At 37.8% G+C, this 12,525-nt stretch overlaps 2 protein-coding genes across 5 annotated transcripts in view; both read right to left on the bottom strand.

Moving 5' to 3' along the window:
• Positions 1–1,494: 1,494 nt before the first annotated feature.
• Positions 1,495–9,098, bottom strand: lrrc71 (leucine rich repeat containing 71). 2 transcript variants are annotated; one of them, XM_027002333.2, is made up of 17 exons: positions 8,854–9,098; positions 8,618–8,656; positions 8,372–8,512; positions 7,931–8,050; positions 7,239–7,314; positions 7,055–7,129; positions 6,612–6,680; positions 6,281–6,440; positions 5,864–5,947; positions 4,671–4,748; positions 4,305–4,418; positions 3,911–3,998; positions 3,063–3,142; positions 2,854–2,877; positions 2,430–2,541; positions 2,241–2,353; positions 1,495–1,950 (listed from the first exon to the last, which is right to left on the bottom strand). In XM_027002333.2, the coding sequence occupies exons 1-17, from the start codon at positions 8,927–8,929 to the stop codon at positions 1,828–1,830; spliced, it is 1,572 nt and encodes a 523-aa protein (XP_026858134.2). In that variant the 5' UTR covers positions 8,930–9,098; the 3' UTR covers positions 1,495–1,827. The 2 variants fall into 2 exon arrangements, with proteins under 2 accessions (XP_026858134.2, XP_026858135.2); XM_027002334.2 differs by having other exon boundaries at positions 2,265–2,353.
• Positions 9,099–9,765: 667 nt separating this feature from the next.
• The window catches only part of ash1l (ash1 (absent, small, or homeotic)-like (Drosophila)), a 33,067-nt gene continuing 30,307 nt past the window's right edge, over positions 9,766–12,525 (bottom strand). For all 3 annotated transcript variants that reach the window (XM_027002336.2, XM_027002335.2, XM_027002337.2), the window contains one exon: positions 9,766–12,263. In XM_027002336.2, the coding sequence (XP_026858137.2) occupies positions 12,172–12,263 (92 nt within the window). In that variant the 3' untranslated portion in view covers positions 9,766–12,171. The remainder of the gene's footprint in view (positions 12,264–12,525) is intronic.

Genomic DNA, 12,525 nt, shown 5'->3' with positions numbered 1-12,525 from the left:
ATGTAATGGGACATACACCTTCCAAAAAGTTCAACTTTTGTCTCGACAGTTCACAGAGTATTTTCCCAAAAGTCTTGGGGATCATCAAGATGTTTTCTGGCAAAACTGAAACGAGCCTTTATGTTCTTTTTGCTCAGCACTGGTTTTCATCTTGGAACTCTGCTGTGCAGGCCATTTTTGCCCAGTTTCTTTCTTATGGTGGAGTCATGAACACTGACCTTAACTGAGGCAAATGAGGCCTGCAGTTCTTTGGATGTTGTTGTGAGGTCTTTTGTGACCCCTTGAATGAGTCGTCACTGCACTCTTGGGGTAATTTTGGTTGGCTGGCCACTCCTGGGAAGGTTCACCACTGTTCCATGTTTTTGCCATTTGTGGATGATGCCTCTCACTGTGGTTTGCTGGAGTTGCAAAGCTTTAGAAATGGCTTTATAACCTTTTCCAGACTGATAGATCTCAATTACTTTGTATCTCATTTGTTCCTGAATTCCTTTGGATTGCAGCAGGATGTTTAGCTTTTGATGATCTTTTGGTCTACTTCACTTTGTCAGGCAGGTCCTTTTTAAGTGATTTCTTGATTGAGAACAGGCGTGGCAGTAATCAGGCCTGGGTGTGGCTAGAGAAATCTAACTCAGCTTTCCAAAGATGTGATAAACCACAGTTTTATGTTTTTTATGTTTTAATGCAAAAAAAAAAAAAAAAAAAGATATCAGGAAGGGGGCATACACTTTTTCACACCACTGTATGTATTATATATGTTTACTTATAATTAGCTCCACTTACCATATACAGTCATAATCTACTGTGTTTTTGTTGTTGTCACCTGAGGCTAGCTGTTGTTTTTAGAGCTTGGACTATGGACTTCTAAATTTTAACTAAACCAAACAACCTTTTTAATTTTATACCTTTTTGGTCACAACAGTTTTTCTCTGTGGCTTTGCATTGCAAAATGGAAAATAATATTTTGTCTATTTTTGTTTTTAGTGTTTGTCTTAAGGTGTGACCTTAATCATTTAAAAAATGGCACGAGAGTGTACTCTGAAATTTGTGTTTAAGGAATTAGGGGTGTGTGACATGTTCTGGAGAAAGTGTTTAAGGGGATGGTAATTAGAGTGAAATACAGTTACATTTTTTTCACCAGTTGCAACAGAAACCTGAACTTGGATTACTGAGAAATGTTCAGATAAAAACAACAACAAACATATTGCCTAACATACCCATGTACTATGGCCTTAATATACTGGTGAACTGTATGTACTTTTAATCCAAAGCAACTTTAAAAATTCTAAATTTACTCTTAGTACTTCTTAAGAGCTCTGTACATTTTTATAATAAATGAAATCTGGATATTCACTAGAAAAAATATCAACATCTATAATCTAAAATTACATGCTCATATCTCATGAATGAAATCCTTATTTTAATAACATCTATTGTGCAGATTTTTTTTTACTACAGTCCAAGTTTTATTGTTTCATTTTCATTTGTTCTTTACAATCCATATAGATATGAGACTTACAAACACATCATAAATTCTTTGACATAGCAAGAATGTTTATTTAGTACAGAGACATCCATCACAGTTAATAAAAGTTAACCTAATGTTCAGGACATTGTAGATCACTCTGCAAAAAAAGACACTTAAAAATAAATATAATTCATGTGATTTAATTAAAACATATATCTGGCACTGAACATACCTATGAAGCCATAAAAGGACAATAGATTACGAGCAATATAATAAACTCAATAACCTTACTTATATATTACATAGTCATGAAAAAGAACTGTTAATATTACTTCTACATGCTGATATGAATTCATATGCTACTATGCTGCCTGACCCTCCTCATCATCCACCTGACCTGAGCCAGCTTTGATTAGAGGAGCTTTCAGTGACATCATTGCTTGTATATTCAGGAAGGCTTCACAGTCTAGGGGGAAGTTGTTCCTCTGAAATCAACATGATCAGAGTTTAGATTAACTCTCGGAAAATGGACCGTAAGGACTAAGACCAGATCTACAGCACCTAATAGTATTACTCTAATTAATCAGGCCATTGAATCAGCATTCAATGCAATCATATTAGCGTGAGTATTTGTCCGACCTCTAGACAACCCTTTTCTATTTCTTCCTTCCATTCTAGCTCAATCACTCACTCTCGCTCTCTTCTTTTTTCTTTTTTTTTTTTAGCTAACTCAGGGGGTTGGTGCAGAAAAATAAAGAGACAAATATAAATGTACCTGCAAAAACTCTAAGAAACTCACATTGAGAGACAGACGCAGGAGGCCGCCTTCCCCTTGGCCTCCAACCAAAGACAAGAACATGTGAAGAGACTGTTTGGTGAGTTTATTACCTGCATGAACAGCAAGGGAGTCCATTAATACCAAAGCCCTCACAGATATATGAAGCGTGAGCTATGTTTGACTGACCCGACAGGTTGAGAGAGATGAGGGCGGTGTTGCCTGGATGAATGACTTTCCCCTCAACATGCCGTACATCAGGATCTAGCAGAGGGCTCAATGTCTCCACCACCTCTTCTGACTTACCCAAACATAAAGACAGGGCTTTATCTGCCAAACAACCTGGGCTGTTCACATTAGCACAATGTATCTGCGATCCCTTATTCAAGAAATACAGTACCCCTTGCCTGAAACTCACAGATCACAGTTACCTGCACCTTTTTTACTAAGGACTGTATTCACTCGCTTCTCTAAATGTTTCACAATAACTCATGGCATGCTCCCTAAACCATGTACTGTTGCCATTTACAACAGCTGAACAAATCATGGACAGATAGAAATATGTAACTTGATGTGCCAAATTATGTAAATGTTAATGTAGATAGGAACATACCTTTTGTACAGAACTGCTCTTTTCCTATTAGGAGGAAGATGTTTATCCATAGTGCGTTAAGAAGACAATATTAACAACATGCCTCATTAATCAGACAGTGTCTCCCATTAACATTTTTTAAAATATATTTTGTAAATAATTGAAGTAACAGAGGAAATGACAGGACTTCCTGCTTTTTCTCCTGAAACTTTCTCCTCAGGATTTCTTACCTCCTGCTCAGTCACTGATGGATGTTTGTCCTTCCCACCTGACTTCCCTCCTCGGCCACGTGCTATCTTAGTGTCAGAGGCTGTGAATAAGAGCAAATGTTTAAAAAGAAAAAGAAAACATATTTTCTAGTGTTTCTGTAAGCAAACTACAAGACCAGTCATAAGTTTGGGCCGGACTGGATGTATATTTTCTACTTTCTAAAATGTAGAAAATATAAAAAATAATCAAAGAGTAGGTGTGTCCAAACTTTTAACTGGTGTTATATATAGCAAGCCAAAGAAAACCAAGTGTTGGTTTCTAACTTATCTCAATAATAAGGATCTTAATTTTTAACTAGATCCTGGCAAGACTCAAATTATACATACAAAATAAATCCCAGTAAAATAAAAACACAATCCACTGTCTTGTCAGTGTACCAGTCAACAACCAAATCTAGATCTCTAGGATAGGATATGATCAATCTCTAAACTTTGGTGCAATTTATCAAAACCGTTGCCCAATGATAATGTCAGGATTTTAATGATAACATAATGTTATTTCTATTAGAGTACATGAGTACATGAAATTGGCAGCTGACAATCCCAGTATTTTTCTAAGCAGAGTCTTAGAGGACTTGCCAATACTGGCCTAGCCCAGCTCCCAGCACGTCTGAATGGATGTGACCCAAAGACTGTGTTCATAGTGCAGGTGTGCTGCAAGCTGGCATACAATAAGTGCAGGTTCTTGGAGACTGGATTGGAAAAGTCTAGTCAAACTGTTCCAGACAAGGTGCAGCTCTGGCTGAGGTCCATGATAGGTGCAACTGAGATGCAGTGGAGCTCACAGTGGTGGTGTTGTGTCCCACTACCTTTTTTGGTCATCTTGTGTTCCTCTTTCTTTGCTGCAGTGGCCCCTGTCTGACCTGCTGCTGGCTTCTCATCCCTTTTGGGGGCGTCCTATAAGGGTCAGTTAATATGACACTGCTACACACCAAATCAGCAGTACATTACATTCTTCACTAGCTCAGCTAAAGGTACAATAATGTATTACAAAACCATTCTACATATTTTTAGGATATTCAGATTTCAGGACATATTACTTTTTTTAAAAAAATAAACAGACTGGAAGCAAGAGTTTTACAGTAGAAGGATCACCGTTGTTTAAGGCATAACTTACAATGGCCACTTCAAACAGTCTGGCAATAGAGTTAAGAGCTCACTAGACAGGCAGACAGGCAGTAAGTTGGAATAGGAAGCAGGTACCTTCTTTTTGGAGGAACTTTTAGACACCTTACTGGTGTTGCACTCTATTGAAGAGTTGCTGGGGATGGAGAGAGGATGCTCACCTGTAGAGTCTGTACCAACCCCTTGAGATGGCTAAAAAGAGGATAGCAAAAGAGAGAAAGAAAGAAAGAAAGAAAGAAAGAAAGAAAGAAAGAAAGAAAGAAAGAAAGAGTGATTGAGCTGGAATGGAAGGAAGAAATAGAAAAGTGTTGTCTGGAAGACAGACATCTAGTCAGGCTAATGTGACCATGTACTGAAATGCAACTGACACGAAAATGACAGCTACTGCATGTAAACTTGGGTTTAAGAAGTAATGAAAGAAGTATAAGAAGTCATATGGATCACCACCAGTTGGTCCCTCATAATCAACTGCCTCCTTCTCTCAACTATTTCTTCATGTGTCAGTGCAAAGGGGCCAAGCACCTGGAGATCACGACAGAGAGACTTGGTGAGAGTGAAGGAAAACAACAGACAGTATCTACTTATCTAAAGTTTGAAAATCCCATGACCTGGTGTAGCAAGAAGGCGGAATGGTTCCCCCTTTTAATTTTTACTTCATGGTGCTGTCACAAAGAATTTATCCTAACCACTGTTGCCTTTGACTATCTCTAAAGACAGATTTTTGTAAAGCTGTTTTGTGCTAATGTCTGTTGTACAAAGAACGACACAAATAAAAATGAACTGAACTGAATCTTCTTGCTTTGTATGTGTTGACATAGTTCCCCACAAGATATTTAAAAGGTATGCAAAAAATATTCTCAATATTTGCATTTTACCGTAATCTCAACTGTACATAGGCCAAGACAAATTTTGAGTTTGTCTGGTTTTCCAACAGATTAATGAGTCAGTTGAAGTTAACAAATCAATGTGCACCAATTAGCTATATGCAAAGTGCATTATGAAACAGTCACATAATGGCTTTAAAGCAAAAGCTTTATAGAGTTAAGTGCAGCAACAAAGTAGTCACCCACCCTCCTCATGGAGGTCTACCTTTCTTATGTGAACCGTAATCTAACAAATTTGATCTAATTAAGCAATGTCTTCAGAATACCTTGTGGATATCAGCTTGAAGGTAGAGATCTGGGGGGAGATTTAGTGACCTCTGTTTTTTAAATCTTTTTTTTTTTTTTTCTTTTTTTGGGCCTACCAGTTACAGATCTTTCCTGCTGTCCAACAGCTACCAAACTGGGTGGGTGACTAGGTGTTTCTCTGTGTTTAAAGTGTTTAACCAATGACCACATCTTTTTCAGTAGCTGCCTATATAATGTCATAGGATGGCTGGATACGCTTGGAAGAAGGTCGCCAGCTGTGTGTATGTGAACTAACAGACACTGTCATTTGGCTAACATGACTGCATCGATGGGGATGCACTGAGAGCCCAAGCTGAGTCCTCTTGCACTCTCATCCACAGCGAACCCTGAAAACTCATGTCCTAGCTGTAGATCTCATCCCCATACCCTGTAAAACAACTGTTGAGTCTATACAACTATTCATGCAAACTGCAATTTCTGTAGAGGCAAGGAGATTCAAAGGTGCACCTCGGCCAAGTGGGCTGCCCCTGAGTCTCCTACGTGATTGTTGGCGAGAGAGAGGCACAATAAAGAACGGTTGAGGCGTAGGCCCTGAAAAAAATTAAGAAATGCAAAGTAGTTAACTAGAAGGCAGGTAATCAAACTACTGGATGTTTGCAGGAGAAGACAGAAACTATTATTTATGTTCAGACTTCTGTTTACTTTTAAAACTTGTTTTATGTACAAGAAAACTACAAAAATAAAAAAGCAGAAAAGATTTAACTATTATGATTGTATAGAAGCCATAACATCAAACCTCCTTTTACATTAAATTGTGCAGTGGAAAATAAAAGCCAGTATTTGTAATGTTCTTATGTAAACCTTTGGAAAACTGACAGAAATGCAGCCATTATGGTGTATTGTGAATTATGCTGATTTCAGCACCTGTGCAATATGAATGGCGCCTGCATCACCAATAGAGTTGAAGGCCATGTTGAGTGAAAGTAGATTCCTGTTGGTAGAGTGTACCGTAGAGAGGGCTGAACCGATCAGACGTGCTCCCTCCTCTTCTATACGATTGTTGCGTAATGATAAGTGGGTTACCCTGGGAGCAGCAGAGTACAATTTTTGCATACTTCAAAAAAAAGGATCTGTATGGCTCAAAAGAAGAGCAGCACAAATAGATAAGCCCTTGTTCATTCATATGAAATCATGTGACCACTTTTTAAGATGTGGGTTTATTATTTACAGCAGACTGCAGTATGTAATGACTTACAAACTGTCCTCTCCCAATAAGATATAGTAGGCCTGTCCTGGAATTGGGTTTCCATCCAAAATGACTGTCCTGGCATAAACACAGCAAGATCACACATTTTAAAGTGAAGAGCTGTGCCCATAAAGTTTTAAAAACATGCATTAATAATATAATGAAGGACATTTGGTCTTTAGGTTTTCTTTCTCGATTAATATCTTCAGAACTACAGAACCAGTAAAACAAGGCTGAGTTTAATGACTGTATATGCATAATCCATTTACATCTGTATAAATTATCTATAAACAGATAATAATAAGTGATTATTAAAGATAATTATGTTTTGTTATACATATTGTAATTTTCAAGTATGTGCAGCAACATACACCATAAAACACCAAAATAAATTTCCAGGAAGCAAGGAGCACATCATTGAATGAACACATACATCACCCTGTTTCAGTTACCTGAGGTTTGAGCACAAAGTGATGGTATTCTTTAGGGAGGTCAAAGTGCGATCAGTTAGTCTGGCCCGCCACATCCTATGAAACACATCCGCACATCATTCATAACATATTTACCACAAGAGTGTTGATTAAATAGCACAGCTGGTAGAACGATTTTGTCTTTGGCCCATATTGCATAACTCACTCTAGACTCTGTAGATTACTGAGGGATGGCAAGATCTTACTCAACACTCGAGCCATAACTTCATCCACCATCCACCCTAGACAGGAATGGAAATCATAGAACTTGATGTTTTGAGGCTCTCCCTCATAAAAGAGGTCTTTAACCTCAAGCAGACAGTGTGCTGTCTTCATAAATGTTTCATTTGAAGATTGTGAATTACCATGCTGAAATTGCCAATTTGACATGGAACGCATCTATTTGCTAGCCATTGTGTTCAGGCCAAAGCAGCAATCAGTGTAGTTTAAGGGCCAGATCTGATTTAGTTATTGACAATTGTGTACCAATAACAAGGCATGTAAAAAGGAGCTGCTTATATGGTTTTTAAAAAGATTTTTAAAGATTATAGGAATATAAGACTTGTATATTGGCCTTGTGCTTGTATGGTCAAATGAGGGTGGCTCTGTACTCTGATAAAATACAGCAGCTATGGCTTTTAGATGGTTAAATGCAAACAAACACACACCATAGAGTTCCAATACTTCACTACCATATCGCTCATAGTGATGAAATACAGGCACAGACCTTTGTAAGTGCTATTCCCTGGGTAAGTGGTATGCCATGTATGATAATACAAGCCTCTTAAACAGGCCTATAACCAGGGTAACAACCCTCTGTTTGTGGTGTAAGTGCATAACATGAGTTAACTGTCTTACCAGACACCCTGACTTTTTTTACAGTCCGGGAGTCCCCATTCTCCTTCTCTATCTGAAGGTATGGTTCTCGGCACCATGTTGTCACAGGACTTCCCGAGGAGATCTGAGTTGGACTACCCTCTAAATAGATAAGTGGATTGTTATTTTAACATATTATTTTTAACACCTTAGCCTATATTCTTGTTAGTTTCTGCATAATAAAGAGAACAGCAAGATATTAATGAATTATGTAACAAAAATACACAGAACACTGTAAGGGACAGTGAAAAGCTCAGAGAAGCTGAATTTAATTTTAAATTTAATCATTTTAATTCATTTAATTTTAGTGTAACAGTGATTAAAATGTGACTTGGTTCGTGAACTAGCCTATCCTTTAAGCAGAATTTTATCTCAATATGGCATAAGAAAGTGTAAGAAAAGCTAAGGAGCAGCTGTATATACCCATTGCTCCCCTGTCTGTAGATGGTGATGGTGATGCTGCTGTTGGCTGTCTCAGCTTCACAGTTGGGATTTCACTCACACCAGCTAAGGCACACAACTCTGGGAAATCCAGCTCCAAAATGCCTGAGCACTGGTAGTCATCTTTGAAGAGTGAGCATAAGCTTGGCTGAATATGATGATGATACTGAAGCAGGACAAGGTCAAATGTGTTGCCATTAGAAAAAAAGCAGGAAGCTGTCTATTTACCTGTGGTTTGGACTGAGCCTTTGTCTTGTAAATTCAGTCCTAAATAACAATGACATACGTGGCATACGGAAAAACAGCCTCATGCTATATATTTAATAATGCTCTAAATATAGTATCCTGTTACAGTTGTAATCAACAGTCAAATAACTATATTACACGTAAAAGAGTCCTAAAGATTTAGCCAAAATCCAGAGTCGAAGACTTTTTAAAAGCTATTTTAAGCTATTTCAACCAACCTCCGATCTTTGTAATCTCTTCCTCGAATCCAGAACTTCCTTTTTCCTTACTGACCTTTTCCGATCGTTTTTTCATTATTTGACAGTTGTGATTTCTAATGCATAAGAAACAAGTTTTTATACATACTTGCTTAAATTTGACAACCAAAAGACATAAAGACGCTGCCTAGCTAGTTTGAGCTTACAATGCCTCAGATGCACGACGTTTAACTGTTAAAGTCACTAGCTATAACGAGTTATTTTGATTATTTGTATATAACTAATTTTACTTATCTGGGTAGGTACAAGCTCAGTGAACGAGGTTCCTGTGCGTCTGTTACCATAGCAACAGCAACAGACTTTGTCCCGCTCTTCTTGCGTGTTGGCGCCCCCCCACTGCCAAGTACTGACTTTCCCTAAGCAGTGAGGCAGCTACAAGACGATGGCGTCATCAGCATACTGCGTTAGGAAAAGGACGGATACCAAGAGCGTTATTTTTGGTTTTTACTGGCTTAGAATACTTCGTATGCACTTGCGATGTTCAATGGTTTTTCAAACATATTATTTTTACTAAAATCAACATTCTGTAGAAGTTTACATCGGAAAATTAGTGAAGTCTAGTTCACCAATTTTTGTATTTATAGGCCTGTATATACATTTCAAGTAGAATTTAAGATCATGTAAAGAAATTCTGGTTGACGGAGACACTTCTGACCTGTTGTTATTGAGCAGTGTTTATGGATAATTCAAATAATGGTACACAATATAAATGTTCTATTCAATAGTTAAAATTCACTTTATTTGCAGATGTATTAATTGACTATCCATACAATTAAAATATGCTTTGACTGTATACCTTCAGTATCAATAGTTATGACCTAGTAAGGAACTATCACATGATTCTTGGCTAAATGTATGAGCAACAGGCAGGTATATTCACAACAATGTAGTGCTTTTTATTAAAAAACAAACAAACAAACAAAAAAACCCAAATAGAATATAAAACAAAAAAGTAAAAACCAACAGCATTTTCATGACTTTAGAATCATAATTACAAACTTTTAACCAGAGTGGAAGAAGTTTTGACAAACTGTACACAACACAAAATGTCTGTCAGTCTGTCCATATACAATGCTTGCATGTTATTTTTGTGATTGTCTAAAAATAACTAAACAAATCACACAAAAACACACAAATACAAGAAATACAAGCATCATAATTATGACCGCTATCACAAAAAAAACGGAACCATTTTTTTCCAATTTGAAGGAAAAAAAGAAAGAGATTAAGAATATGATATTCAGCTGACAGGTTCTTTTTTCTTTCCATCATTTTCCAAAATATTATTTTTACATTTTTATGTTGGTTTGTTTTTTTAGTGTTCAACACTCTGCAGCAAGAAAGAAGGAGTAGCTTTTTTCTGTTTCCCCCTTCAGAAGTAATAATAATTATAATAACATTAAAATTAATAATTACAATGACAGTTGTCAGGTCTGGGGTCACTGTGATATCCTGAATTCCTTCCACAAAGTCCATCTGACCATCATTTTATATTATTTCAGGTTTTGGGCTATATGATTTCAGCTGCTTTCTTCTGTCATTGACTTTAGAAATTTCTGTAACGTTCGTCAGCCACTTTCTCCTCCAGCCTCAAGCTTAAAAGGACAATCATATCAATACAAATGGCATAATAATAATAGTAATCATAATAATACATATAGGGTTGAATCCTGTACAATACAATACACAAAATCCATTATCAAGATATTGCTTTTGGAGACATCTCTCACATATTCCCGTCTGTATATATACATAGCTTGGCACTATACATCTACCTCTCTGTCAGTTTTTATCCCTCTCTTACTCTCCCTGTCTCTTCTCTCAATCCATCTAAGGGGCAGGGATATCGCTGTCTGAAATAGCTGATTGGGGTGGGGTTGGGGTGGTCAAAAAAGCTCATCACAATTGGTTTATAAACATCCATGGCAACCTGAAACATGATAAAATAAAAATAATTTGTCTAAGTCCTGTCCCTCCAGCCTATCAAACTATCATTGAATATTTGACATCACAGGCTTTTTATCTTATCAATTTTGTTAACTGCCTTCAAGCCCTTAATTGATTTATTTTAATCTTTCAGATCTTTACAGCACCCCCCATACATACAAACACACACACACACAGGCACACACAAAGGTCAAGACCATGGCAATCTAAGGCATTACAGCTGACATCAGTGCACCCACTCTGGTTGGAAAACCTGTTCAGCTGGTGAATCAAGCACTCAAAAACTGGGTAGGGCTGCATACACCACTCTCTCTGATTTCAAAAACAGAAGATAACTATCAATCTTTTTCTCATATCCAACAGTCCCGAGCTTGCAAAATATGGAACCCCTTCCCCCACCCATCCTGCTCCATTCCTAAAGTAATTACAGTATGACAGAAAACAAACAAGCAAAAGATAATTATACTTATTTTGATTTTACCACACAGCATTCTTCAATACTGTGGTGAGTGTTAGTGTCTCATCCATACATCTCCGGGAGCAAATGATGTCCATGTTTGTTTTTAAAAAAAGAAAGAAAAAAAAGTGCAGTTAGCTGATGCTCTTTCTCCTCCACTCCTCCCTCTCTCCACTCCTCCCTCTCTCTTCAGTCCACGAGCAGTGCCTGTGTGCGCTACACTGCACCTTCTATGTTGCTCCACTTTCTCTTCCTTTTAGTTCTCTGTAAATGTGGGCTACGTGGCAGTCTTTCCCACTACTGACCACCAAGGGGCACCAGTCTCTTAAATCTGAGTCCAAATCCAACCCCTGCCCTATTAATCCAGAGGCCTCCAACTATATATAGTACCGTGCGCCACCTGAAAAACATTGACCTCTGGAGACGCTTAAAAACTGAAAGACCGTTAGACGACACTTCAGTCATAGTTCATACATGAAAGTGAATTTCAAGGCTTAAATATTTTTTTCTTCAGTTTAAAGCGCTTGGAGTACAATTTTCCTATGTTTATTTGACACTTGAGTCTTTGCATCATACAAGGTGATATCACAATTTATTCATCGCTGGCAAAACCTCATGGCCTGTGCACTTAAGCTATGCTAGTCTCTCTTTTTAAGTTCCTCTACAAAGAGTGCAAGCAGGAGAACAGGTGTATGAAAGGGAGGGACTTCACCCCACGACTCTCCTCTATCATACTTTCATTCCTCTTTCACTGTTATGTCTGCTCCTGGGTCTCTCTTACATTTGTTTAATAATTTTTTTAATCACTTTTTTTTTTTTTTTTGCTGTGCAAGAAAGAGGAGAATTTGCTTGCCCACAAGGCAGCGGAAATGACATCACTTCCTGCTCACAAAGTCACTCAGTCCGAGAGTCCGTCTGCGTAGTCGTCGGCCTGAGCCCTCCTCCAGAAGATAAGTCACGTCTATAGCTGAGAGAGAGATGGAAGACAGCTTTAGACTGCTGAAAGACCATGGAAAGTGCTGTTTGGTGTTCCAAAGCCCAGTGCTCTACACAACACCAACACAACACAACACAAACTCAACTACCTGAACTAACGTAAGTAGCTGAAATAATTTAATACTCATGCTTGTTGGAGCAAAAAACATACAACAAACAGAGTAATGGAAAATAGGGGGGAAAAAAGCTAAATTCTACATTCTACACCAGGCGTGTCCAACTCTGGACCTTGG

Source organism: Electrophorus electricus, chromosome 8 (assembly GCF_013358815.1).
Source record: "Electrophorus electricus isolate fEleEle1 chromosome 8, fEleEle1.pri, whole genome shotgun sequence".
Taxonomy (NCBI): Eukaryota; Metazoa; Chordata; class Actinopteri; order Gymnotiformes; family Gymnotidae; genus Electrophorus; species Electrophorus electricus.
Note: the sequence above shows the minus strand (reverse complement) of the source record. Positions and strands in the feature narration are given on the sequence as shown.

What these genes read in the sequence shown, in the direction of transcription:
- lrrc71 (XM_027002333.2), bottom strand. Translation starts at nt 8,929, where the DNA reads ATGAAAAAACGATCGGAAAAGGTCAGTAAGGAAAAAGGAAGTTCTGGA. An exon ending in CATCTCTCTCAACCTGTCGG is followed by an intron (nt 2,354 to 2,429) that starts GTCAGTCAAACA and finishes CTGTTCATGCAG; the next exon opens with GTAATAAACTCACCAAACAG. An exon ending in GTTTCTTAGAGTTTTTGCAG is followed by an intron (nt 1,951 to 2,240) that starts GTACATTTATAT and finishes TGTTGATTTCAG; the next exon opens with AGGAACAACTTCCCCCTAGA.